Source organism: Bos grunniens, chromosome 18 (assembly GCF_055505025.1).
Source record: "Bos grunniens cultivar Pamir isolate PY7600 chromosome 18, Bosgru_T2T1.0, whole genome shotgun sequence".
In the NCBI taxonomy this organism is placed as follows: domain Eukaryota; kingdom Metazoa; phylum Chordata; class Mammalia; order Artiodactyla; family Bovidae; genus Bos; species Bos grunniens.
Genome location: NC_141182.1, coordinates 56,126,355 through 56,153,303, shown reverse-complemented (window position 1 = coordinate 56,153,303; position 26,949 = coordinate 56,126,355). Strand labels below are relative to the sequence as shown.

The 26,949-nt window shown below is 50.2% G+C and overlaps 2 protein-coding genes and 2 long non-coding RNA genes across 12 annotated transcripts; 2 read left to right on the top strand and 2 right to left on the bottom strand.

The window, feature by feature from the left end:
* Window positions 1-59: 59 nt before the first annotated feature.
* TEAD2 (TEA domain transcription factor 2) lies at window positions 60-14,351 on the top strand. Of its 8 annotated transcripts, XR_015146273.1 has the most exons (14): window positions 60-144; window positions 1,779-2,016; window positions 2,403-2,467; window positions 2,944-3,006; window positions 4,120-4,131; window positions 4,361-4,468; window positions 4,568-4,626; window positions 7,036-7,100; window positions 7,933-8,035; window positions 8,147-8,295; window positions 10,823-10,996; window positions 12,037-12,198; window positions 12,883-13,035; window positions 13,547-14,351. XR_015146273.1 is itself a non-coding variant. In XM_086353547.1 (13 exons), the coding sequence occupies exons 2-13, from the start codon at window positions 1,785-1,787 to the stop codon at window positions 13,658-13,660; spliced, it is 1,356 nt and encodes a 451-aa protein (XP_086209673.1). In that variant the 5' UTR covers window positions 60-144; window positions 1,779-1,784; the 3' UTR covers window positions 13,661-14,351. The 8 variants fall into 8 exon arrangements, 7 of the variants coding, with proteins under 7 accessions (XP_086209673.1, XP_086209677.1, XP_086209680.1 ...); XM_086353547.1 differs by lacking the exon at window positions 7,933-8,035; XM_086353554.1 differs by lacking the exon at window positions 4,120-4,131 and having other exon boundaries at window positions 114-144.
* LOC147354222 (uncharacterized) lies at window positions 4,533-7,042 on the bottom strand. Its single transcript, XR_015146275.1, has 2 exons — window positions 6,892-7,042; window positions 4,533-5,553 (listed from the first exon to the last, which is right to left on the bottom strand). It is a non-coding gene; the product is annotated as an uncharacterized LOC147354222 (long non-coding RNA).
* On the bottom strand, window positions 14,341-19,759 carry CD37 (CD37 molecule). 2 transcript variants are annotated; one of them, XM_086353556.1, is made up of 9 exons: window positions 19,586-19,759; window positions 19,261-19,335; window positions 19,086-19,158; window positions 17,931-18,055; window positions 17,729-17,803; window positions 17,108-17,212; window positions 16,168-16,401; window positions 15,739-15,822; window positions 15,101-15,469 (listed from the first exon to the last, which is right to left on the bottom strand). In XM_086353556.1, exons 1-9 carry the CDS (start codon window positions 19,646-19,648, stop codon window positions 15,128-15,130), a joined length of 1,176 nt encoding a protein of 391 aa, XP_086209682.1. In that variant the 5' UTR covers window positions 19,649-19,759; the 3' UTR covers window positions 15,101-15,127. The 2 variants fall into 2 exon arrangements, with proteins under 2 accessions (XP_086209681.1, XP_086209682.1); XM_086353555.1 differs by lacking the exon at window positions 15,101-15,469 and adding an exon at window positions 14,341-14,727 and having other exon boundaries at window positions 19,261-19,658.
* Window positions 15,485-26,062, top strand: LOC147354219 (uncharacterized). The gene is made up of 2 exons (XR_015146276.1): window positions 15,485-15,847; window positions 25,860-26,062. It is a non-coding gene; the product is annotated as an uncharacterized LOC147354219 (long non-coding RNA).
* The last annotated feature ends 887 nt before the right edge of the window (window positions 26,063-26,949 follow it).

Here is a 26,949-nt window from a genome sequence, read left to right as displayed (position 1 = left end):
GTAGGATCCCCCTTCCCGCGGTCCGGCGCCGGGACCCGCCCCCCCCCCCCTCCGGTCCCTCCCACTTTTCCCAAACAAAGCTCCCGGGCAACTTTCTCCCTCGCAGCCCCGCCCGCCCGCGGCTCCCCAGCCCCAGGCCGGGAGGTAGGTAGGAAGGCGCCGGCGGGAGTCGGGGATCGTGCTTTGGGGTGTGTGAGTTCGAGTGGGAAGTTACACCTTATGAGTTGAGGTGTTCGTGGGATGGTCTCTGAATTGCTTGCCGCCCTCTTTATGCCGGGGGGCCGGAATTTGCGCTCTTGACCGAGTCTAAGTGTGGAGTTGCAACTTTCGCCAGAGTTGGGGTGTCTGTTGATGTGTCTGAGTTTGGGAGTGTGCGCCTGGGAGTAAGGGCTGGGAACGCTGAGGGGTGTGAGTGTCTGTGGAGGTGTCGGTTTCAAGTGAGAAAGGGCCCCATGCTTGTTTCTGACCGAATTGATTTGTGCGTGTCATTTATGGACGCTTGGTCCTCCTCGTGGAGAAAGGAGGCCTCCTGGGTGGCCGAAAGGGGGCTCCGGGACTTTCTGGATCTTCATCTTGTCTCTCTGGAGGTTTGGGACCTGGGGCGGGAAATTAAGGGGAACCTTTCTGACTCGGCTCCTCCGTCCCTTTGTCTGGCCACATGGGGGAGAGCTGGGCTGGGATTTTGGCCTACGGGGGTCCTGAATGCCGCAGCGCCACTGGGCTCGGCCTGGGGTCTTTGTCTGTCTGGACCGGGGCTCCGGGGTCCGAGGGAGGAGGGGGATGGGAGTCCGGACTCTGGGGTCCTGGGAAAGCCGTGGAAGACGTGGAGCCGCCAGGGAGGCGGGATCTGACTGTATTGGAAAAAGTTTCCCCCTGTTCCCGGCCTCCGGAAAGTCACTGGGAACTTGAGTTGGATCAGAGCCCACGGCGCAGGGACGGGGGGGAGGGGAGGGAAGGGGCGGGGCTGGGGGCCAGAGGGGAGGCGCCCTCGCTGGCCAGTCCCTCCCCTGATAGGGGTTGTGGGAAACTGGGGGAGGGGACGCCTGGGCCCTTTGTTCTGGCTCTCCTGATGGCAGGGCGCCCCTGCCCCCCAGTCTGTGGTTCTGTGGGTCTTTCCTGGTCTTGGCTTGAGTTTCTGCCCTGAGTCTCTGTCCTTCTCTCTCTAGGTCTCTGTCCCCCTGTCTCTGGATCTCTGGTCCCCCTCCCTCTGGGTTTCTGTCCCCCGACATTAGGTCTGTGTTTCCTCTCTCTGGATCTCTGTCCTCTCTGAGTCTCTGTGTCTGGATCTGCCCTCAGCCTTCCTGGGGCCTGTGCCCCTCCTTTTCTAGCAGCTGCTGCTCACACCCTGGCACCTGTTCTTGGCATGGGACTGAGAAGATCTCACCCACGTCCCCCTTCCCTGCAGCTAGGCTCTGACGCCTATCTTCTTTAAACCAGTAATCCACAGCCAAAGTTTCAGCCCTCCTGGACCCTAGGCATTGTTCTGGGGTCTTCAAGACTTCATCACAATCTAGGCTCCACTGAGAATACAGAGGAGAACCCTCTCACCCTAAACTTCCCCAGAAATCCAGCCCCTTTTTCTCCAGGACCCAGGAATCCAGGCTCCCAGTCTCCTGCTTCCCTCAGATCCAGGAGTTCAGCCTCCAGCCCCCTCCTCCCTCAGATCCGGGAGTCCAGGTGCCCCCAGCCTCTCCCCTCAGACCCAGTGATCTGGACCTCTGTTCTGAGGTCTCTCTGGGTGGATCCGGGGAACCTTGCTGAACTCTGTGTTCCTCCAGGCCCAGATGGGGGAACCCCGCGCTGGGGCCCCTCTGGACGATGGCAGCGGCTGGACAGGAAGTGAGGAAGGAAGCGAGGAGGGCACCGGCGGCAGTGAGGGGGCGGGGGGCGACGGGGGCCCAGATGCAGAAGGTGTCTGGAGTCCAGACATCGAGCAGAGCTTCCAGGAGGCCCTGGCCATCTACCCGCCCTGTGGCCGGCGGAAAATCATCCTGTCTGATGAAGGCAAGATGTATGGTGAGTCCAGCCCTCGTTTTTGCCTTAGCCCCCACCGGTTAGTAAAAATATTAAGGAACATTGGCGGAAGCTCTAATCACTGTTCACATAAAAGCACATCGTGTGCTCACGATAACTCAGGTAGGAGTTAGCATCACCGTTTGCACAGATGAGGAACCCAAAGCCCAGCAAGGCTAAGTGATTTGCCTGAGGCCACACAGAGCCAGTGTGTGGCAGAACTGGGATCTGAACCCAGGCTGCCTGGCTCCAAAGCCTGCAGTCATAACTCCTCTCCTGTGTAGCCCGCGGCTTGCTGAGGATATGTTGCGTCTCTCTCCTTCCCTGGTGTCTTCTCTGTTGGGAAGTTCTGCTGAAGGTCTAACTCTCTTCCATCTTTGACTTTTCAGGTCGGAATGAACTGATTGCCCGCTACATCAAGCTGAGGACGGGAAAGACCCGAACTCGCAAACAGGTTTCAGGACTGTCTGGTGGGCTTCTGTCTGGGGTGGGCTTGTCTTCTTAGGCTCTCATCCTCCTGGCAGATTCAGGTTAGAGGAGGGGCTTGTTCATGTGCTTTTGTCTCTCCTCTTCACACCTTGGTTAGTGTGCGCTAACTGCGCCTGTTTTGGTATATAGTTCTCTTGGTGGTTGCATGGGAACCAGAGGGTAAGAGTGAACAGAGGGCCAAAGAGAACAAGGTGTGAAAGGGAAATAAGACCTGGATTTACTGGATCTGGGGATGATTAGTAGTGTTCATGAGAAGAGAAAGGTCTTTATGGACACATCTGTTCCGAAGCGCCGAGATGACGGGCCCATTCTGTGTATTTGTCATCTTTCGTGTTCACCAGCTTCATGGGGGCACCTGGATGGGGGGAGGGAGGGAAGGGGTAGGGGATGCAAGGCGTGAGTGGCTGTGGCCTGAATCTGCTTCTTTGTCTCTCCCTTCAGGTCTCTAGTCACATCCAGGTTTTGGCCCGAAGGAAATCGAGGGAAATCCAGTCCAAGCTCAAGGTAGAGGTCAAGGAACTGTGACAGACACCTTGAGAGGGAAGCAGGCACTTTGAGAGAGGAGGACAGGCACCAGAGAGGGGAGACAGAGACCCAGAGAGAGAGAGGGCAGTAGAGATCCAGAGAAAGAGCGGAGACCCAGGGTGTGGGGGCAGAGACCTGGAGAGGGGGACAGAGTCACCCAGAGAGGCATACAGGGCAGGAGAGCAGAGACCCAAGGTGGGGGGTTCGTGGCCCAGCCAGGGGGTGAACAGAGACCCTGGGTAGAAAAATGTCATAGAGAGAGTGGGACTGAGATTTAGCTTAGGACAGGCCAGAAGGATGGGGTGTTGGGCTTCTCCTCTGACTGCTCCTGTCTTCCTTCCCCTCCCCTCCCTCTTCTCTCCCTGGTGTCATTGCTCTTTTCCCTCTTGTGCTGTGAAGATCTCCTCTTCGTCTCCTGGTTCATCTTCCCATGTGGCCTGCCTGCACTTTCTGTGCCCAGAAATCTTCATTTCCTTTTGGAGATGTTCATATCCCTTTACTTTTTTTTTTTTTTTTGCATCCTCTGGATTTCCTGTTCCCTCTTGGCCTGAGATCCTCGTTTTTCTTCTCTTCCGAGTTGAGGTCTTTTCTTGCTCTTCCCTAGGACTTGGGGACCACCGCTTCCTGGTCTTTTTGTATCCAGAAGGTCCCCTTCCCTTTACTAAGTCTGAAAACCTTCACTTCCAGTCTTTGGTCTTTTCTGGGGCTTGCTGTTCCTCCTCTGCCCTGTCTGGGCTGGGAAACCTTCAGCGTCTCTTCCCTCCGGGTCTAATAGTCTCATTTCCTGTGGTCTGCATATTCAGAAGCCTTCACTTCCGGCTATTTCTGAAACCTAGGAACCCTCATTGCTGTCTTATATTCCGGATGGGGGAGCCCCTTTCCCCCTCTAGGTTTGGCCTTCTCTATTTCTTGTTCCATATTCATCCCTTGCTCCCCCTTCCTCCCTTTGCTCAGCTCAGGGTGGCTGGGCTGTAGGGGCTGGGAGGGCAGGAAGGTGTGTGTTGAGGGGCTGGATGGGAGGAGTCCGGGCCTCATTTCCTAAGTTATGTTTTCTTTCCTTCTTTGGCACCCTCCCCCCACCACCATGGGCAGGCCCTGAATGTGGTAAGTCCCCCTGCCCATCCTCCCACTCGCTCCCTTACCCAGACAAACATTCCTGAGGAGGCCAGGAGGGGCAGGGGGCTGTAGTGAGAGGGACCTAAACCCGCCCCAACGCTTTGTCTTGACTCCCCAACTCTGCATCTCCCCAGGTTTGCCCTGCCTTGTCCTTGTCCCACCCTTCCTGTGTCCACTGGGACTCCCCATTAACATGGACCTCCAACTTCTCCTCCAGGACCAGGTTTCCAAGGACAAGGCTTTCCAGACAATGGCCACCATGTCCTCTGCCCAGCTCATCTCAGCACCTTCCCTGCAGGCCAAACTGGGTCCCGCCGGTCCTCAGGTGGCCTGGGCGGGAATTGTGGGGTTCAGGGCTGGAGGGAAGGGGTTGCAGTTGCAACAGGAAATTGATTGACGCCACACTTCTTTGTCTCTTTTTCAGACCCCGGAGCTTTTCCAGTTTTGGTCGGGGAGTTCTGGGCCCCCGTGGAATGTTCCTGAGTAAGTTCTTTCTATTCCAGCTCAGCACCTGCTCCCCATCCCCCTACAACCCCCTCCCTCCTCCCTACCCAGACCTTTCTTGCTCCACCTTCCAGCTCCTAACTCCCTTGTGAAGGTAGCCTCTGGAGTCAGGCTGTCTGGATTTGGATCCCAGGGAGGAGGTTGGGGCAGTGGTCTGGAGAAGAGGAGCTGGTCTGAGCGGGGACAGAGAGATAGGAGGAGGAGAAATGAGGCTGGGGTCTGCTGGGGTAAGGAGGGAGGAGGCAAGGGCAGTACTTGGGGTCTGGCTGGTGACTGGGGTAGGTGGGACCATCCAGAGATGTGCAGCCTGGGGGAGGAGTGGGTTTGGGGCGGAAATGAGCTCAGAGTGGGATTTGATGAATGTGAGAGTCCTGTAGGATGTCCATGGGGGTAATGGCCTCCCAGAGAGATTGTCTGAGTCCCAGAGGCTCATGGGAAAGGCAGTTGTAGATCCAAAGTGTTGGGAACCTCTGTAGGTCCAGAGGAATGAGTGGAGCCCCAGAGGCTCATGGGAAGGCTCATTGTCATCCCATAAAGGTGGTTCTTGGGCCTGAGGGTAGAGCAGGGATCCTTATCTTCTCTCAGGGTCAGAAGGAAGGAAATGGGCCCCTTTTCATCTCCGAGAGCCCTGAGGGTGACAGGATATGCTTCTAGTCCTGTTGTTTGTTGTTCAGTTGCTTAGTCGTGTCCAACACTTTGCAACCCTATGGACTGCAGCACACCAGACTTCCCTGTCCTTCGGTCTGGAAGACTAGAAATGGGCCACAGAGGTTCATGGAGTCTTCAGCCCAGAGAGGTGGCAGTGGATCCAGGCTAGGTGGGCATTGGTGGAGCAGTGTAGCCTCAGGATGGTGAGGCAGGAGCATGGCGAGTGTTACCAGAGAAAGACAGGCTGTGGGGTCCAGTCTGGGAGAGAAGAAAGTTCATTAGGAGCTGCTGCTGTATGTGGGCACAGAAAATTGTCTGAACAAGTCTCTGGGGGCCAAAGGAACCACAGGTTTGCAGGGGAGGAGGTTGGGCTGGAAGGAGAGGTGGTTCAGCATGCATTGCCCTGGGTACCGGGATCCCGTCTTTATGGAGTTAGTAGTCAAATGCGGGACAATGAATGTTAATTAAATCATCACCTATGTAAACACAAAATTGAAGTGTGATCCATATGCTAGTTTTCTTCTCTCAGTATTATGTTTTTCAGAATGTCTATTAAAAATTTTTTTTTAATTGAAGTATAGTTGATTTACAATGTTAGTTTTGGGTATATAGCAAAGTTATCAGCTACACATATATATACATTCTTTTGCACATTCTTTGCCATTATGGTCTATCAGAGGATATTGAAAATAGTTCCCTGTGCTATGTAGTAGGACCTTGTTGTTTATCCATCCTATATATAATAGTTTGTATCTGCTGATCTGTTCCCTGGGTCTGTGACTGCTTCTGTTTTGTAGATAAGTTCCTTTGAGTCATATTTTATATTCCACATGTAAGTGATATAATATAGTATTTGTCTTTCTCTGTCTGACTTACTTCACTTAGTCTGATCATCTCTAGGTCTATCCATGTGGCTGCAAATGGCATTATTTCATTCTTTTTTATGACTGAGTAGTATTCCACTGTATATATGTACTACATTTTCTTTACCTGTTCATCTGTTGATGGACACACAGGTTGCTTCCATGTTTGGCTATTGTGAGATGGACAGCACTGTTTTAGATTCTATTGTACTGCTCCCTTACCCTGAACTTTGGCCTGATGTCCCGTTGGTCTTTTTCTCCCTACCTTCCTGAGCCTTCAGCCTCCTCTTTCTCCAAGTTCCCTATGTTTTGGTTTCTTCCCACCTCTTGAGACCCCATTTGTGTTCTCTTTCTGCCATTTTGTGAGAGGTACCAGAATATCCTCGAGACCAGGGGTCCCCAAGTTCCAGGATCTAATGCCTAATGATCTGAGGTGGAGTTGATGTAATAATAATAGAAATAAAGCACACAATAAATGTAATGTACTTGAATCATCCAGAAACTGTTCCCCTCCCTCCCACCTCTGGTCTGGAGAAGAACTGTCTTCCATGAAACCGGCCCCTGGTGCCAGAAAAGTTGGGGGCCCCTTAAGATCACAGGCTTTGTGGTTGGGGCTGATCTGGGTTTGAACCCAGGTTCCGCCATACCAGCTGTGTGACTTTGGGCAGGTCAGTTGACCCCTGTTTGTCTGTTTCCTCCTATACAAAATGAGAAGAGCAATCATCACACCTACCTTGATAGGCTGTGAGTCTTCAAGGAAATGGTGCCCATAATGTGCTTGCACAGGGTCTGGCTTGCCATGGCCCCTCAGTAATTGTTAGCTGGTATGATTAGCATCTTTCCTTCTTGCTGACCCCCAGCTTCCTTTCTCCTTCAGTGTGAAGCCCTTCTCGCAGACACCGTTCTCCTTGTCACTGACTCCTCCATCTACTGACCTCCCAGGTAAGAGCCTTTTCTCTGCCCTGCCTTGTTTTCCCCTCTCTTCTCAGCTCCAGCTGCCTTTCTTTCTACCTTCCATGAGTTAGGGGATACTGTCTTATTGAGATCTAGATCTGAGGCAGGGCCTGTGGGAGTGTGGAAAGATGTCCCAGAATTTGTAGTGGTTGAGATCCTTGCTTCTGTAACCAGATCTACTGGGTTTATGTTTAATCACTTGCTAACCTGAAGGATATCAGGGACATTGATATGTTAATCAAGATTCTTTCAGCTGCAAGTGATAAAAATCTAATTCAAGCTAGATGACCCAAAAAAGTAAAAAACAAAATGGAGAGATTCTATTGGTTCAGGTTAACTGAAATTTCAGGAGTTAGGGCTTCAGGCATGGCTGGATACAGGAGCTCAAATGGTAGCAACAGGAGTTGCTTGGTGCTGCTTTCCTCTAAGGTGGCTTCATTCTCTGGCAGGCTCTGTCCACCTGGTAGCAAAGATGATTTCCAGAAGTCCATGCTGGGTGGTCCTAAGAACTCACATTGGTGAAAGAACTCTCAGGTTTCACAGATTCATCAAGTGGGAATGCTTTTGGCTCCAAGTTACAGAATATCCAAATTAATAGTGCCTTAAATAGTAAAGGCTTTATGATTCCATGTAACAAAAAGTCTGGAGGTGGACTGCTCCTTTGCTGGTTTAGCAGCTCAGCAATACCAGGACTGGCATCTCTCTAGTGGCCTCTGTCTTATCCCAAGATGGCTGTTGTGACTCCAGGCATCACATCCCAAGCAGGACTTGGCCAGAGCCAAATGCTCTCTCCTCCCAAAGTTCTATCTTTTTCATTCAGGAAGAAACTCCTTCCCAGAAGCCCCCCAGCAGATTTTCCATAACGTCTCATTGGTTAGGACTGTGTCACATGGCCACCTCTAGCTGCAAGGGAGGCTGGGAAAGTGAGTATTTAGCTTTTTCAGCTTCTAAGAGGAGGCAGGCAAGAGAGAACAGTGCTTGACAGAGTCAATCAACATTAGCAATTTTTACTGTTTGTTCTTCTCTCTCTCTAGGGTACGAGCCCCCCCAAGCCCTCTCACCTCCCGCTTTGCCCCCACCTGCCCCATCACCCCCAGCCTGGCAGGCTCGGGCTCTGGGCACTGCTCGGTTGCAGCTGGTGGAGTTCTCGGCCTTTGTGGAACCACCGGATGCAACTGACTCTGTGAGTACAATTTTGGCATAGTCACGGGAGGGTTTTGGAATGAAGACGGTTCTAGCAAGGGCAAGCATAAAGTAGTGGTTCTCCAATTTTACCATGCATCAGAATAACATGGAGAGCTTGTTAAAACATAGTTTGCTAGGTCCACTCCTAAAATTTCTGATTCAGTTGATCTGGTGTAGGATCTGAGAATCTGCATTTCTAACAAGCTACCAGGTGATGTTGGTGCTGCTGGTCCAGGGACCACACTTTGAGAACTACTAGAATAAAGGAACTAGAAGGTCATGGGGTCATGGGTTGGGAAAACCAGAGAAATCCCTCAGGACATCGCTCATTCATTAAGTAAACATTTTTGAATGCCAACTGTGCACTAGGCTTTGTGGTGAATACTGGGAACCTGGGGAAGAAAATCTTTCTAGGTGTGAGCTTTCCTGGCTTAGGATGAAGACAGGTGCCAATAACAGCCCAAGTGGACTGACTGTTAGAAGTAATAACTCCCAACCTGCAGGGGTTGACCATCATAGAAGTTTCTCACTCATTAACATTTCAATATGGCTGGTCGTTAAGGAGCCTTCCACAGAATGATTTGGGAAATCCAGGCTTCTTCCATTTTGTGGCTCTGCCATTTTCTAGCACTCTAGAAGATGCTGCTGGATGCTCTGCATCTGGCTGGCAGATGGTGGAAGGCAGAGAGTCAAGAACTATGCAAGTTTTATGAGTCTGGGTTGGATGTAGCGACTATCAGGTCTGCTCACATCCCATTGGCCAGAACTTAGTCACATGGTCACATCTAACTGCAAAGGAGCCTGGGAAGTGTAGTTTAGTGGTGGGAAAAGGAAATGGGGTTTGTGAACACAGCAGTATCTGCCACAGAGATCTAAACACCAGTTTCTGTATATCGTGGTCCTGGTAAAACCCGTCAAATCAGGTTAAAACCCTCCCATCTCACTTTGAGCAAAAGCTAGCATCATTCAGTTGCCGACAAGGCTCTGGGTGGTCTGGCCCTTATTCCTGTTCTGACCTTACTTCCTGTCCTCTCAACTTTGTTTACTCTGGTCTGGCCATACTGACCTCCACGCCCGTTTGGAAACATGCCAGACCCGCTCCTGGTTCAGAGCCTTTGCACCTGGATGTGCAAGATATCCCAGATATCCCCATTCTCTCTTTGCACCCATTCATTGCTTTGCTTGATTATCTTCTCAGATGGGCTTTCCCATGCCACTTTATGGAAATGCCAACTACCATCACTCTTCCCCTCATCCCTGTGCTTTAGTTTTTCATAGCATACATCACTCTCTGAAGGTTCTATCATCTATGGAAAGATTTAAAAAATTTCCTGTTTCTGCCAGTAGCTCCCTGAGGTCAGAGACTTTGCCTTGTAGCCCTGGGACCCAGAATAGTCCCTGCAGTTTTGATAGATGTCATGTATGTACTGGGATAAGGGAAGCTCATGTGTTTCTGAGTGTACAGAAGAATCATATCTGGGGAGTGAGTGAAGACATCCCTGAGATGACAACATTTGAGTTGAGTTTTGAGGGTTACATAGGATTTTGCCATGTGCAGAACTGGATGCTTCAGACACAGAGATAGAAACAGCATGAAGTTTTCAGGAAAACAAATAATCGAATATGGTGGGAGCTGATTCTGGAGAAGCTGGCATTGCCAAGCTGAGTGAGGGACCCAGGCTTTGTCTAGAGGGTTATGGGGAACCATGGGAAAGGGAGGGTAGAGAGATGCCATCTGATTGCGATCCAGGGAGCCTTCCAGGAAAAGGCAGATTTGGATGGACTTGAGCCTGGGAAGATCAGAGAGGGGATTAGTTCTGGAAAAGAAGAAGGGGAATATTTTCAGGGTATGAACAGAAGTGATAAGAATAGAAGCAGAGGGACTTCTCTGGTGGTCCACTAGTTGAGAGTCCACGCTCCCAAAGCAGGGGGCCGGAGTTTGATCCCTGGTCAGGGAACTAGACCGACATGCCACAGCAAAGATTGAGGATCCCACATATGGCAACTAAGACCTGGTGCAGCCCAAAAAAAAAAAAAAAGGAACAGATAGGAAGTCCTGATGTGGGCTGTGTGGATTCCCATCCATCCATCCATGAAAACTTTTTTAATATAGGGTCAGGTTGAGGGGCTGTGGGCTTTGTCCTGGGAGGCACTGGGGAGCCATGGGAGGATTATGAGCAGGGTTGGTCAGCTCTGGAGCCATGTGAGTGATGAACTGGAGAGGAGAGACTGGAGGCTGGGAGGCCAAGGAGAAGGCTGGGGTGAGGGTGGGAGAGGAAAGGGCTGTGGGGATGGAGATCAGGCGACAGGGCAGAGAACTGGGCACTAAGGACAGGGCTTGGGGCCTGAGGGACTGTGGGAGTGAAAGGGCAGCAGGGAGTGGGGACAGTGCCTGAGAGCTGGGCCCAGTGGAACAGTTTGCAGGAGCTGTGGAAGATGGTGATGGAGTGAGGGATGGGCTTGGGCAGTGAGGACTGGGGGTCCAGCCCATCTCCCACTCCTTACCCCTGGCCGTCCCTCCTTAGTACCAGAGGCACCTGTTTGTACACATCAGCCAGCACTGCCCCAGCCCTGGAGCGCCCCCCCTCGAGAGTGTGGATGTCCGGCAGATCTACGACAAATTCCCTGAGAAAAAGGGCGGTCTGCGGGAGCTGTATGATCGTGGGCCCCCCCATGCCTTCTTCCTGGTCAAATTCTGGGTGAGTTCCACCACTAAAAACAAAAGGGCTCATAAGTCCCAGCTCGGGCCACTGGCTCTAAGGGAGACAGTCTCAGGACCTGCCCAGGTCAGCCTGAGCTTTACCAGTTCTCATGGCTCCCAGTGTCAGCTCCCTTAGCAGCAAGGAACAGGAAGGAGTTTTGCCCACAGGGTGGGATGGTTGGGACCAGTGCAGGTGTGGGGACCTCCATCCTCCGCAGACTCCACTAGACTTTGCTACACCCAGTCGTGCGACTGATACGGCCCTGGGGATTGGCTTGTGGCATTTCAGATTTCCCTATGTCCCATCTGACCACACCAAGCCTCGTTGCTGATGAATGGCCCCATCCCCTTAGCAAATGAATCCTGGAGTGTTTGGTTTCTAAAGAGAGGATGAGGCTTTGCTGGGTTCCACCAGGCCCTGTTCCTAAGACTGTCTGGCCTTGGGACTTCCCTGGCGGTCTGGTGGTTGAGACTCTGTGCTTCCACTGCAGGGGGTGAGGGTTCGATCCCTGGGCTGTTTGTCCACTTGGCCACTGGGATTATGACGGGATGTGACCTCTGAGAATTGGACAAAAGGGCCTGGGAGAGTTTTCCAGAGGCGTCGGGCTTCCCCAGACCTCACCAGGCCCTGCTGCTAGGGAGTAGGCGCTTGTCTTAGCAACCAGGGTCATGAAGGGCCTTGAGGGAGAGCCTCTGGTTGCTAGGGAATAGCTACCTCCTTAGTAACTAGGCTCTTGGCAGGGGCTGACCTCCTGAGCTGGAGGTTTCAGGAGAAAAACTTGAATTCCGGGGCCTCTTTGATGGGGAAGTTACCGGGGAGAGAGGGTCAGGGACACTGGGGGACCCAACTGCTGGAAGGAAGGGTGGGTTTTTTTTTCCAGAAACTGGAGAGGTGGGGACTTTGTTAAGGAAGACAGATGGTTGATTGCAAAGCAATAGGCGCCACCAGCCTGTGGGGCAGAGTTCCCACTTGAGAAGAGTTCCCACTGTTTATAAGGGCCATCCCTTCCAACTTACCTGTACCTCCCCATCCCCCAGGCGGACTTGAACTGGGGCCCAAGTGGTGAGGAGGTGGGGGCAGGCGGCAGCAGCGGTGGCTTCTATGGAGTGAGCAGCCAGTATGAGAGCCTGGAACACATGACCCTCACCTGTTCCTCCAAGGTCTGCTCCTTCGGCAAGCAGGTGGTGGAGAAGGTGGAGGTGAGGCTGGAGGGGTGGCACTCTGGGTGGGTAAGCACCCAGCCACCTGCTACTCGGGAGGGCACAGACTAAACGGACCAGGAGTTACAACAGCTCCGGGCCTTTGAGGGTCTGCGTGGTGGGGCGGGGGTACCCTAGCCTCTTTCACACATGGACTTAGAGCTAATCTGGAGTTCCAAAGTTATCTATAGGGGTCACTTTGAGGGTTTAAGGTTACTGTGTGGTACAGAGATTTACTGTCACTAAGATTCAAAAGGTTCTTGTGGATATGAAAGAATCCTCAGGGCAAGGTGGTTAGGGGTCACACTTAGAGGTTGCTGAGGTCTTGAGGGGTCTCAAGTACAGAGGTCATACAGGCTTTGGGGAGCTCATGGAGGGATCTCTGGAGGGTTTGAGGGTATCTGAGGACCTGGAGATCACATGAGTTCAGAGGTCTTTGAGGGTTCAGAGGACAGCTCTGAGAGGCTAGAGGGGTCCTTCATTGCAGGCTCAGTAATCCTGAACTGGGTACCTGAGGGTTCAGGCTTTCATCTCTGGTCACTGCAGATGGGGCAATGGAGAGCAGACGGCAATGGGGAGTGGGTGTGGCATCTGAGAAGTCGCACAGAGTGGGTTCGGACTCTGGGGGTGAACCCCTGTGTCTCTGAGTCACTGTCCTCCCTACTTTCCCAACCCCTGGTTCAGACGGAGCGTGCCCAGCTGGAGGATGGAAGGTTCGTGTACCGCCTGCTGCGCTCACCCATGTGCGAGTACCTGGTGAATTTTCTGCACAAATTGCGGCAGCTGCCCGAGCGTTATATGATGAACAGCGTCCTGGAGAACTTCACCATCCTGCAGGTGATGCGCTGGTTCCCTGCCTGAGCAGGGCCCCTGATGTGGAGGGGAGTGCCCACGACTGACCCTCAGCCTGTGAAACTGACACGGGGGCACCTCACGCTTGACCCGTCACTTAGGGGACCCCTTTACCCAGGAAACTGATATCGTGGGGGTTCCACAGCATTCTCATAAGAGGAAAACTGACCTGAAGGACGCCCCACAGTGGATCTTCAGCTTAGGGGACCCCCCTTCACAGGGAACCTAACCTGAGCCCATGGAACATGTTATGTATGGTAGGATATCCTTTAAGTCTGGGGAGTGTGATGACCCTGTAACATGATACACCATGTGATGTGAGGCCTTTCCCTGCAGACCCTCAGACCTAGAGCCTGGCATGTGGGGCATCCCGTCGACCTGGGGGAACATGACATGGTGGGGACCCCTTATCCCATGACATCTTGGTTGGGGGGTCCACAGTGTTCCCTGCTCTCTGTTCCGAGCATAAACCCCTTTCTCCTGGCCTCCTTGACAGGTGGTGACAAACAGAGACACCCAGGAACTGTTGCTCTGCACCGCCTACGTCTTTGAAGTCTCCACCAGTGAGCGGGGGGCCCAGCACCACATTTATCGCCTGGTCAGGGACTGAAGGGGGACCCCAAAAGTGGCTCACCCTCCAGAATACCCTCTCCTCCCAGGCAGGACCTCCAGCTTTCCCCATGCTTCTTACGTGGGGAGGGGACTGCTCCCTGTTAGGACTGTAAAAGCTGGGTGGTGAGTGGAATGGGCTAGGACTGAGAGGGGAAGACGGATCCTGATCTTGGAACCTCACAGGGGTGTCTGAAAGGACAGATCACCCCAGAGCATTAGGCACTGAGGACAGGAGTGAGACAACCCCTGGGATAGCACTGGTTTCTGTCTCAGACAGGTGCCCTCCCTTTTCTTTGTTCTGGATGTCTTGGAGGGCCCCAGTGACACATGAGCTCGTCCCTCCCTGTTTTTCCACATCTCCCTCTTCTCAATCTCCCTCTTCTTACCACCTCCATCCCGGGAACCCTGACATCAAATATTGAAGGTTAACCCTTTCTGTGCAGGGGCAGAGTCAGGTGGGCCCTGGAAATATATTATTATTTTTTTTTAATATAACGAGATATTTATAAGTGGGTGTTAGGGTTGTGACTTTTCTCAGCTGGGCAAGCAGTGGGGTGAGGCTTTTTAATCTCATGCCCTCTTCTAAATGTGCCGTGGGGCTAGACTGTGTTGCCTCCCTCTCCTCTCCCCACCCCCGCTCAAATGTGTTGGTTTGTGTTTTGACAGAGGATAAAGCTATTTTACCAAAACGCAGGGGATTTATTTGGGGCTTGGGCTAAAAATAAATCTAGTGGGAGGTGGTAGGCTGACAGCTGAGGCAAGGAAATGAGGTGTCTTTCAGGGCAGGAAGCTGGTGGCCGGAAACCCCAGGTCCCACGGGGGGCAAGGTGACAGCAGCGGGAAAGGCAGACACCTGGGTCCCCGAGGGGAATGAGGGCTCAGTGGCTGGGGCCAACTGGGGATTAAACAAATATTTACAGGCGACAGGGAACTCAAATGCCCTGGACACTTGAGGGGGTCGGGATGGGGCTTCGGGAAGGGCGGGGCCTAGCGGTACCGAGCGAGCCGATCGTAGACGTGGTCCAGGTTTCTGCACAGGAATATGGAGAGCGTCATGAAGCTGAGCTACAGAGAAAGGAGACGAGGTCAGAGAGGTCGAGAGAGTGCCAGGAGAATCGGGGGGTCCCTAGGGAAAAAAATCTATGGGGTCGGGCCAGGGGCAGAAAACGAGGACCCGCGAGTTGGGCGGGGCTTCGCCTTGGGAGGTGTGGAGAAGGGAGTAGGTAGGAGGTGGGCCTGGTGGTGAAAGACTCAGGGACGGCAGTTTGGAGAATGTGGCGGCATTAGTGTAAAAGGGCTAGGGGTAATTGGGTGGGACACCAAAGATATGGGCAGGCCGGGGAGGGTTGGGAATAGAGTTTGAAGCAGGAAGGGCGAATAGGGCGGGGTAGGGGGAGCTCAGCTCCGTCTGGCATAGGGTCTAGAGTCTGAGAAGGAGTGTGATCCAGAGAAAGCCCAGGGTCCTTTATTCTGGAGACTCATCTATCTCCTCCTCCGTCTCTGCCTCTAATTCCATCTCGGCCTCCATCTCTGCGCCTGCACTCCTGGTCTCAAGTTGTTCCTCGTCTTGATCCCAAAGCAACCAGAGCCCCAGCACCTTAGGCAGCTTGCCCAGCGGGGCCTTGTCCCCCCAGTTGGGGCAGGCGTCAGCCATGCCCCAGCCACCCCACAGACTGCCGCTACGCCCACTGCTGCTCAGCACGCCGCTGCGCCCGGAGCTCGAACTGTAGGCACCCGGCACCTGCGGCTGGGGTTCGCGGTGCAACAGGCTGCGCGGTAATAGCAGGCTCAACCCCGCTACACTCACCTGCGGGGAAAGGGGGATATTGCGGCCAATAGCAAGGTATATCCCCAGATATCAAGGAGGACCAATGGGAGCCTTGTGAGGAAGGGCGGGAACGCCTGCTCCCGTGCAACCAATCAGGGCTCACAGAGGCTAGGCCAGGTGGAGTCCCAGGAAGGCCTGGATTGGCTGTACTTCTATCAATGCATGCGCCTTTCCCAGAGACTGGTTGGACGCGCAATTTGGGGCAGGGCCATCTAGGCCAATCGCGAGTGGGGGCGGGACCAGATCACCTCGAGTAGACCCACGCCGAGACAAATGCCCACTATGGAGATGAGGTTGTTGGTCAACCAGTTGGAGAGATTCCGTTCGCAGCCCTGAGGATACAGGGACAGGTTATAGGTAGGTTACTTTTGGGATTTGCCCTCAAGCCCGGAGCCCACTGTCCTCAGTCCAGCCTTAACCCCTCTTTCAGGTACCACCCCATTCCCTAGTTATCAGGGGTCTCTAGTCTCTGGGCTTCAGTCCATCCAAGCTGAAGACCTCATCCCCAGGTATCAGCGTTCCAGATTCTGCCCTTTCGCCTGGGCCTTTTCTTTAGGCCCCCGCCCTTCCAAAAGATCTTGCCCCTTGTAGGGGTTCTGCCCCTGTTGTAAAACAGCCCTTTCCCGTAGGCCCACCCTGTCAGACCCCTCTGGTCCTGCGCTCCACATCTTCCCCACCTGTTGGTAGATGTAGCTGTTCGCGGGGACCGAGCAAACTTCTACATTGTGTCGGGGCCGCGCCAGTGATCCGAGCCGGCTAAACTGGGGGGAGATCTTATCGAAGACTGTGGAGTCGTTGGTCGCCGATGAGTTATAGCAGGAGCAGGGCACGCGGTCCCCTTCGGACTCGTTGCGTCTCATGCTGGGGATATGGAACCAGTCCTGAGGAGACTCCCAGCCACAGCAGCGCAGCTGAGAAGAACAAAAGTCAGAGGAACAGGGTACAGCAGAAGTTAACACAACATTGTAAAGCAACTACCAAAAAAAAAAAAAAGTCAGGAACAAGGACTAGAGAGATGCAAGATGCTTTGGGGGATCAGAGGACTAGGTGATGGGTGTGACTGGGTACTGGGTCATATTGAGGAGTAGAGGGCTAACAAAACTGGGCTGGGGTGGGATCACAGCAGGGCCAAGGGACAGTAGGGGTACATGAGGTTGGGAGAGAGGAGTCATGGGGGCGGGGGTCTTGAGGCTGGGGAAAGAGCTGCAGAATCGTGCTTTGGAGGATTGGGTAGGCAGTACAAACCAGCTGTAAGTAGGGGGATAATGGATGGGAGGGCGGGGCCATGTGAGTGACCAGGGAAAGGAATCTAGCTTGGGCCTGGTCCCTTGGGAACCAGAGTCGCTACTGGGCAGAGAGTGGGGTCAGGCTAGGGCCTTGGGACTGAGGGCGGAGTGTGTCGAGCCAGGGGGAGGAGTCACTGCAGGGGTTGAGAGCTGGGGGACTGGGCCAAGTCGCCAAGGGCTGGAGGTGGCTTAGGTGGGTAGGGTTACGTTAGGGTCCTAGAGCTGGGAGCTTGGATCCCGTCGGGGCCAAGTTTCCTCCAGGCAGAGGGCGGAGCCAAGTCAGAATCCCAGAGCTAGAGGGAAGGATCCTGGTGGGCGGGGCCTTACGCACCTGAAACTGCACGTAGTCCCAGCTCTCCTCCGCCGCCGTCTCCTCCAGATGAGTGCGGTAGTTTTGGATGGTCTTCTGCACGACGTCCTTCACTTTCTTCTTCAGCTGATAGGCCGAGAGTGAGGCTGAATCCCCCACCTGCTTCCCCACTGCCCTCTGCTCCAACCCACCCCAGCCACTCCGTAGCCGTCCCAGCCTCTGGTGGTCTCTGAGCATCTTCGTGGCAGCCTCGGTGTTTCACTGAATGGCTAGCTATGTCTCTGTCCTTCCAAACCGCCCTCAGCCTGTTTCCCCCGTTTGTCTTTCCGGGTCTCCACTGTCTCCCACGATCTCATTAAGTTTCTCTTTCTTGGAGCTGTTTCTCCAAGGGTTTTCTTTCCTCGCTTCTGTTTCCCTTTGGGTCTTTGTCTTCCTTTGTGTTGGTGAGTCTTTCTCTGACCCTGTCTGTCTCTAGATCCTTCTCTGTGTCTCTCTACCAGTCTCTGTCTTTCTGTCTTCTCTATCTCTCTCTGTTATTTATCTTTGTCTGTCTTAGCCCCTGTCTGCCTTTGCTTCTGTCTGTTTCCACTCTCTCCCTCCCCACCCACTAGCTCGGGTGAGGAGAGGAGAAGGTGAGCTCACCTGGACTCTCTGAGTGGAGATGAGGATTCCTAGGGTGATCTGTGTGGCAAACAGGAGCAGCAGTGTCCCAAAATACTGGAGCAGGGAGGAAGACAGAGTGGGCAGGTCAGGCTGAACTCCCCAAGATGAAGGGGCTGCCAGGGCTCTATTTAAGGACAAGATGTGAACGATCCTAGAGGTGGAAGGGTGGAGGGGAACTCACCAGGCCCAGGAGGCAGCGGAACTCCTTCAGGGCCCCCACACAGCCCAGGAGGGCAAGACCCATGGTGAGGATTCCTGAGATGGCCAGGACCTTGGACCAGATCTGCAAGGGCATGAAGGACAAGCCTGGGAGAAATGGGAGGCAGTGACCTTGGGCTCCATGTGCACAGCTCCAGACAGCCCCATTCCCCACCCACACACCTCCCAAGAGGGGAACAGTAAACTTGGGGTGGGGGGGCCTCTTCTTGGTCTCCTGGTATCCTTTTCTCTGAGTCTCTGTCCCTGTCCTACACTGAATCTCTGTCTCCTGGAATTCTTCCCACCTCTCGCTGGTCTCTGGCCCTCTCTGTCTTTAGGTCTATGTTCCCTTCTTTCTGGATCTCTGCCCCTCTTTCTTCCTGGTCTCTGTCTTTCCCTCTTGTTCTCAGTCCCGCTTTCCTCCTTCAGCCCCTCCTCACCCTCGGTAGTTTCAGCCTCATCACTAGTTCTGCAACATTGGATCAGCCACCTAAACCTCCCTGAGACCTAGGGAATAATGATATCTATTTCCTAAAGTTGTTTTGAGGAACACATGGGAGACATGTGTTCAGTCTGCTCCTCTACACCAGTCCTCTAGTCCTCCTCATATTTAATAAATCTTGTAAACATTTATTAAATATGAGTTATTGGGATTTTGACTACTACCCAGTATTATTTTCCTACAATGATTATTAGTGTTAATCTGCTTTTCTACTTCCTTGCTGTGTGACATCCAGTGACTTCCCCTCTCTGAACCTCAAGAGAGGGAAGACTTATGGGAGAATCTGGTGAGCATCTCTGCCCAAGATCTGACACCTACATGTCACCTAAAGTGTGACACTGAGCTGTCTGGTACCTAAGTCCCTGAGAAATGGCCACTATTATTGTTATTGGTACACACAACTCATTTGCCAGAGGAAGAATCTGAGGCTCAGAAGTTGTGGCCGTAGCAAGGAGTGGAGCAGAGCCTAAGATCAAACAAGAAAGCTGGGCACTGCGGGCCTCCCTGGGATGAGGGAGACCCCAGGAGTCCCCTAGGAGGAGAGCCCTGTTCATATCTGCTCCAGGAAGACCGCTCCACCCCCCACCCCGACCCACAACGTCCCCACCCAGCCCCGGACTGCCTCAGCCCCCTTACCCACGAAGGACACGAAGCTGGTTTTGTCGATGAGTATCCAGATGCCGAAGCAGAAGATAAGACTGCCTAGGACCTGGGGAGAGGAGAGTATGGCTGGTGGGTGACACAGGGAAATGAAATGGGGTGGCTACGGCAGGGGCTGGGGCCTGGGCTCCGGAGCCAAGAGGCAACTTACGAAGAAGAAGAGGTTGAAGACGAAGAGGAGGTACTTGACGAGGCTGAGGCAGCCATCGTGGGCTGACATCTTCTCCTAGAGGGGTGAGACACCGGTGGGAGGGACAGGACAGAAGGGGTGGTGGCAGTAGGGAGAACAGGCAGAGAGACCTTGAGAGAGAGAGAGGGGGAGAGACTGAGACAGAAGAGAAAGGAAGAACTCAGAGAAAGAGGAAGTGCTGGGGCTGGAGCCCCACCCCCTGCCTCTCTACATGCAGGGTGACTTTCTTCTGGGTCTTCATCCCCATCTCCCCTTGCCTGACCCACTGGGATGCACACCCCAGTACCTGAGGGGTCTTGGAATTGATGGGCACCAAGGACATGCCAGGCAGTTCCTCCCAGATCTCCATGGCTCAGGTTGGGTGACCCATAGGGCATCCTGATGTACTTGCAGCCCACCTACTCTGGGCACCAGGACCCCAGGCTGGCCCTGGGCAGCAGCCGACCTCACAGACACTCTGACCTCACTGCCTGCAAAGATCTGCCATCTCTGCATTCATCTCTGCCCCCCGCCCCCCCCACCCCTCCACCACTTCCTGGCCTTTTCGATCTCTGGGTCTCTGTTCTTTTCTCTGTGGATCTTTATCACTCTCTTTACCTCTAGTTCTCTGTCCCCTTCCCCACCAGGTCTGCATCCTCTTCCTCTCTGGTTTCTGGCCCCTTATCTGCATGGGTCTCCTTCTTCTTCTGTTTATCTACCCACCCCCACCTTCCTATCATTTCCCGCTCTCCGAATCTGTGTCCAGTTCTTAGCAACAAGGTAGACCAAGGTGCTCCCATGTGCTGGGGCAGGGGCTGGGCACCTGGGGGAAGTGAAAGTGCTGCAGGCCCCAAGTGGGAAGATCCCCAGTGCAAAGGGGTGATTTGGCAGTACCAAAACACCCAGAGCGGAAGCTGAGCCTAGGGCAGTACTTCCTGCTTCAGCAACGAGGCCCCAAGAAGGGGAGGCCCCACAGGAGTCAAGACTGAGCCCAGGACCTTGGCCGTTAGATCCAGGTTTGCAATACCTGATCATCTTTAGGCCTGAGCTCCACAGCCAGCAGCCTCTGAAATCTCCCCTGACATCCTGCAGGCTTCTCACTTGTCAAGTCCCAAATCCTCATAGATGTTTATTTAACATTATGGATGTTCCTACTATCTCGACATGTACCCAGGAAAACCAGACCTCCTTAGAGAGCCAGTTCCCCCTCTCTCTTCTGAGCAATCTCATCTACCTTTTTTTTTTTTTAAGGCTCTAAATGTAATTTATTTTCTTATTAATGTCATAAAAAATCAATTCATATTAGTAATATTCTGATTTTTAACTCTAGGCTTTCTTTTTTTTAGCCCCAATTTTATTGAGGAATAACGGACAAGTATGATTATGTATATTTAAAGTATACGGGACGATTTTATATATGTGTATTATATATATACATATATATAGTGGAATGATTACCATGCTCAAGATAATTAACATGTTCTTCATCTCACATAGTAAACAGTGTTTGTGTGTGTGTGTGTGTGTGTGTGTGTGTGTGGAACACTTAAATGTACTCTCAGCAACTTTCCAGCACACAATAGTGTATTAACTATGTTACCATACTGTACATTTAGACCCTCAGATCAGAACTTACTCCTCTTATAACTGAACATTTATACCCTTAGATCTATGTCTCCCCATTTTCCTTACTCCCCAACCCATCCTACCATTCTATAATCTGTTTCTATGAAATTGGACTTAAAATTTTTTTTTAAAGATTCTACATATAAATGATACCAGTATTTACCTTTCTATCTGTGGCTAATTTCATCTAGCATAATGTCCCCCTCAGGTTCATCCATACTGTTCCAAGTGGCAGGACTATCTTCTTTTTTATGGCTGAATAATATTCCATTGTAATACATATATTAGAAATATAGAGATATATATATATATATCACATTTTCTTGATCCGTTCATCTGTTGAAGGACATTTAGATTGCTTCCATATCTTGGCTATTGTGAATAATGCTGCAATGAACATGAGTGAAAAGATATCCCTTCAAGAAACTGATTTCATTTCCTTTAAATATATACCCAGAGTGGGATTGCTGGAGCATATGGTGCTTCTATTTTTAACTTTTTGAGGCATCTCCATATTGTTTGCCATAGTGGCATCACCAATTTACATTCACACAAAAGTGTGCAATGATTCCTTTTTATCCATATCCTTGCCAAGACTTGATATCTCTTCTCTTTTTGATACCAGCTATCCTAACTCTTATGAGGTGGTATCTTATGGTTTTGATAGTTTTGATTTACATTTCCCTCATGAATAGTGGGGCTTCCTAGGTGGCACTAGTGGTAAAGAATCCGCCTGCCAATGCAAGACGTAACAGATGTGGGTTCAATCTCTGGGTCAGGAAGAACCCCTGGAGAAGGAAATGGCAACCCTCTCCAGTATTTTGCCTGGGAAAACCCATGGACAGAGGAGTCTGGTGGACTATAGTCCATGGGGTTGCAAAGAGTTGGATGCGACTGAGCAACTGAGCATACACACATGTGCACACACACATGATTAGTGATGCTGAGCACCTTTTCATGCCTCTATTGGCCACTTGGGTGTTTTCTTCAGAAAAAAATTGTCTATTCAAATCCTTCCCCCATTTTTTCAAATTGAGTTATTGGCTTTTTTTGCTGTTGAGTTATAGGAATTATTTATGTAATTTGAATGTTAGTCCTTTATCAGATATATGGTTTGCAAATATTTTATCCCATTCTCCATTGAAAAGGGTGTCTTTTCAATATATCATTTCCTTTTTTAAAAAAGTTGTATTTATTTATTTTTGGCTGGGCTGGGTCTTTGTTACTGCACCAGCTTTTCTCTAGTTGCGGTATGCAGACATCTCATTGCAGTGGGTTTTCTTGTTGCAGAGCTCGGGCTGTAGGGCGCTTGGGCTTCAGTAATTGCAACGCCGGGCTCTAGCGCACAGGCTCAATACTTGTGGTGCATGGACTTAGTTACTCTGCATGTGGGACCTTCCCAGGGATGGAACCCGTGTCTCCTGTATTGGCAAGTGGATTCTTTACCACTGAGCCACCAGAGAAGCCCTTGATTGTTTCTTCTGGTATGCAAAAGATCTTTGGTTTGATGTAATCTCACTTGTTTATTTTAGCTTTTGTTTCCTGTGCTTTTGGTGTCTTATCCAATAAATTACTACCAAGACCAATTTGGTGAAACTCAAGGAACTGTTTTCCTATGCTTTCTTCTAGTTTTATAGTTTCAGGTTTTACATTTAAGTCTAATCCTTCTCGACTTTTGTGAGTGGCGTATGATAGTGGTTCAGTTTCATTCTTTTGCATCTGGGTATGCAGTTTTCCCATTTATTGAAGAGACTGTTCTTTTCCTATCATGTGTTCTTGGCACCCTTATAAAAATTAGTTGACTGTATATGCATGAGTAAATTTATGGGCTCTCTATTATGTTTCACTGGTTTATGTGCTAGTTTTTATGCCACTACCATATTGCTTTGATCACTATGACTTTGTATATATTACAAAGTTTGAAATCAGGAAGTACAATGTCTCCCATCGTGTTCTTTCTTGAGACTGCTTTGGCTATTCAGGGTATTTTGTAGTTCCATACAAATTTTAAGATAGTTTTTTTCCTATTTCTGTGAAAAATGCAATGAGAATTTTGATAGGGATTACACTGAATCTGTAGATTATTTTGGGCACTTTGGGGATTTTCACAATATTGGTTCTTTCAGTCCAAGAACATGGGATATCTTTGCATTTATTTGTGTCTTATTCAGTTTCTTTCCTCAGTGTCTTATAGATTTCAATTTACAGGTCTTTCAGTGTTTTATTGTTTTTGACACAGTTACCAATGGAATTGCTTTCATAATTTTTTTAAAGATAGTTTGTTGTTAGTGTATAGAAATGCAATTGACTTTTTTGTGTTGATTTTTATCCTGTAACTTTATTGAATTCATTTGTTAGTTTTAACAGGGTTTTTTTTTTTTATAGGTTTTTAGGGTTTTCTACAATAGATCATGTTGTCTGCAAACAGATAATTTTCTTCCTTTTTGATTTGGATAAGTTTTATTTCTTTTTCTTGCCTAATTGTTGTGGCTAAGACTATGTTGAATAGAAATGGTGAGAGCAGGCATTTTTGTATTGTTCCTGATCTTAGAGAAAAGGTTTTTAACCTTTCACCATTGAGTATGCTGTTAGCTGAGGGTTTGTCATATAGTCTTCATTATGTTGAGGTACATTCCGTCTATACCTAATTTGTTGGAAATTTTTATCATGAAAGGATGTTGAGTTTTCTCAAGAGCTTTTTCTTCATCTAATGAAATGATCGTATGCTTTTTTATCCTTCATTCTGTTAGTGTGGTATCACATGGTTGACTCCTTCCTGTGAATCATCAAAATTTCCCTCCCTACCAATACTTTCCTATTAGCACACAATCATGCTATTATTTCTTCCACCTAAAAACTCATTCATTGACCACACATCCTTCTACACCTCTGTCCCATTTCTTCCTCTTCTTGATAACAAAATCCATTAAAAATTTGGCTATACTCACTGCTACTTCCTCTCTTCCAAGTCTCTCAATATGACTTTCATTCTGACTTGTTCACCAAAACCACTTTGGTCAAAGTCACCAATGATATCCATGTGGTCAATTCTTGGTCCCCATCTTACTTGACTTCTCTATATCACTGGTTGCGGTCCCCACACATCAGCCTCAGCTGGGCATTTGTTAATATTCTCAGTCCTCATCCCAGACCTACTGTAGTGGGTTGAATGTGGTCCCTCAAATTCACAGCCATTCTGAAGGAGATCAGCCCTGGGATTTCTTTGGAGGGAATGATGCTAAAGCTGAAACTCCAGTACTTTGGCCACCTCATGCGAAGAGTTGACTCATTGGAAAGGACTCTGATGCTGGGAGGGATTGGGGGCAGGAGGAGAAGGGGACGACAGAGGATGAGATGGCTGGATGGCATCACCGACTCAATGTTCTTGTCCGAACCACTGGAACCTGTGAATGTGACCCTACTTGTTTTTTTAACCTTATTTGGAAAAAGGGTCTTTGAAGATGTAGTTAAGGATTTCAAAATGAGATTATTCTGGATAATCTGAGTGGGCCTTAAATCTAATGACAAATGTTCTTAAAAGAGACACTCAAAGCAAAGGCACTCCTAGAGGAGAAGAAGACAGAGGCAGAGATTGGAGTTATGCAGATATAAGCCAAGAAATGCCTGGAAACTACCCTTAGCCCACACACATCCTATTGTCTGCCTAGAAGCCATAGGAATCCTTCTGTTAAAACATGAGTCACTTCTTGACTCAGAACCCTCTAATAGCTTCTTATCTCACTCAGGGAAAAAAACCCAGCTTCCTACCATGACCTCCAAGGGCCTCCATAAAATACTCTGACCCTTATTACTTCTCTTATCTCACCTATTACCCACCTTCCCTTCAATCACTGGGATCCAGTTATATTGGCTTCCTTACTGTTTCAAGAACCTATCAAGTATACTTCTGCCTCCAGACCTTTGTCATTGCTGTTCCCTCTGCTTGGAATGCTCTTCCTCATGTTGTTCCTGGTTGCTTTCCTCATCTCCTTCAAGTCTCTGCCAATGTCACTTCCTCAGAGAGGTCTTACTTGACTACTATCTACAGTTCTCTGTCTTGTCCCCTGATAACACTCTGTCTTGCTTTCTTAACAGCACTCCCATGCTCAGAAATTCTTATTTGTTTATATTTCCTGCTTTTGCAACTAAAATGTAAAATCTTTTTCACAACAGCATCCTGAGGGTCTAGGGCAGTGTAGGGTACATCATTCATTAAATATTTACTGAGACTTCCCTGATGGCTCAGTGGTAAAGAATCCACCTGCCAATGCAGGGGACAAGGGTTAGCGCCCTGATCCAGGAAGATCCCATATGCCATGGAGCAACTAAGCCTGTGTGCCACAACCACTGAGGCTGTGCTCTAGAGCCTGGGAGCTGAAACTACTGAGCCCGTGCACCTAGAGCCTGTGTTCCACAACAACAGAAGCCACTGCAATGAGAAGGCCCTGAACCATAACTACAGGGTAGCCCCCACTCTCTGCAGCTAGAGGAAAGCCCATGCAGCAACAAAGACCCAGCACAACCAAAAATACATACAATTTAAAACAATTACTGACTGACATTTTTCCTGGTGTCTAGAATTCACAAATTTTCCTGCTCCAGGGCCTTTGCATAGCCTCAGGGACTGAGATGTTCATGTTCCATTTTACACTTAGTAAATTATCCTTTATGTCTCAGTTCCAGTGTTACTTCCTCAGAGAACTCCTCTTGTAACAGAGAAGAACAACCCTAACTGCATATCGGATCTATTCCTTTAGGTCTAACCTTTGTGCTCTATTCCCTGTGCTTAGTCATCCTGGCTCTGCACCTTTGTAAAAGAATGTTGCCTATAGCCTGAAATACACATGACAGTCCATTCTCAAGGCTCTGACCTTTAGAAGTATAACACTCTTCCGTTCATATGAAGATAAAGAGCTGCAGAACAGAAAATAACTCGTCTTGTTGGACGCTTATAGGAACACTGTGACCAGACCCACATGGACAGCTTCAAGAACAGATTCCTGCACCAAGAAGTTTGCAACAACCAGCTACACCCTACCTCCTCTCTTAATATAAAAGAAGCCTGAATTTTAACTTGGGTAAGATGGTTCTTAGGGACACTAGTCCACCATCTTCTTGGTATGTTGGCTTTCCAAATAAAGTTTCTATTCCTGCCCTAGCAATTTGTCTCTGGATTTATTGGCCTGTTGTGTGATGAGTAGTATGAGCTTAGACTCAGTCATGCTTTCTCCAAATTAGGTCTCTGAGTTGAAGGATTGGATAATTTCCCTCAGATTGTGATGTATTTTTATAGCACCTAGCATTTTTCTTTATATCTTTTTGTTCAGTCATAATGATCTAAGCCTGTAGTCCTCAGAATGTGGCCTAAGGACTGCTGGTGGTTCCTGAGACACTTTCAGGGGTTCATGAAGTGAAAATTATTTTCATAATACTATTAAGATGTTATTTGCCATGTCACTCTCACTTTCTCTTGAGTATACAGCGATGTATTTTGAAAGCTACAGCATGTGAGCTATTTTGACAAGCCGCACCACCCCCAACACCCCAAGCACATATGATAATGCAACTGTTGTCTATTAAGCCAGGTGTTAAAAGAGATTTGCAAAAATGTAAAATACTCTTCTCAGTTCAGTTCAGTTCAGTCGCTCAGTCGTGTCCGACTCTTCGCGACCCCATGAATCACAGCACGCCAGGCCTCCCTGTCCATCACCAACCCCCGGAGTTCACTCAGACTCACGTCCATCAAGTCAGTGATGCCATCCGGCCATCTCATCCTCTGTCATCCCCTTCTCCTCCTGCCCCCAATCCCTCCCAGCATCAGAGTCCTTTCCAATGAGTCAACTCTTCGCATGAGGTGACCAAAGTATTGGAGTTTCAGCTTCAGCATCATTCCCTCCAAAGAAATCCCAGGGCTGATCTCCTTCAGAATGGACTAGTCGGATCTCCTTGCAGTCCAAGGGACTCTCAAGAGTCTTCTCCAACACCACAGTTCAAAAGCATCAATTCTTCGGTGCTCAGCCTTCTTCACAGTCCAACTCTCACATC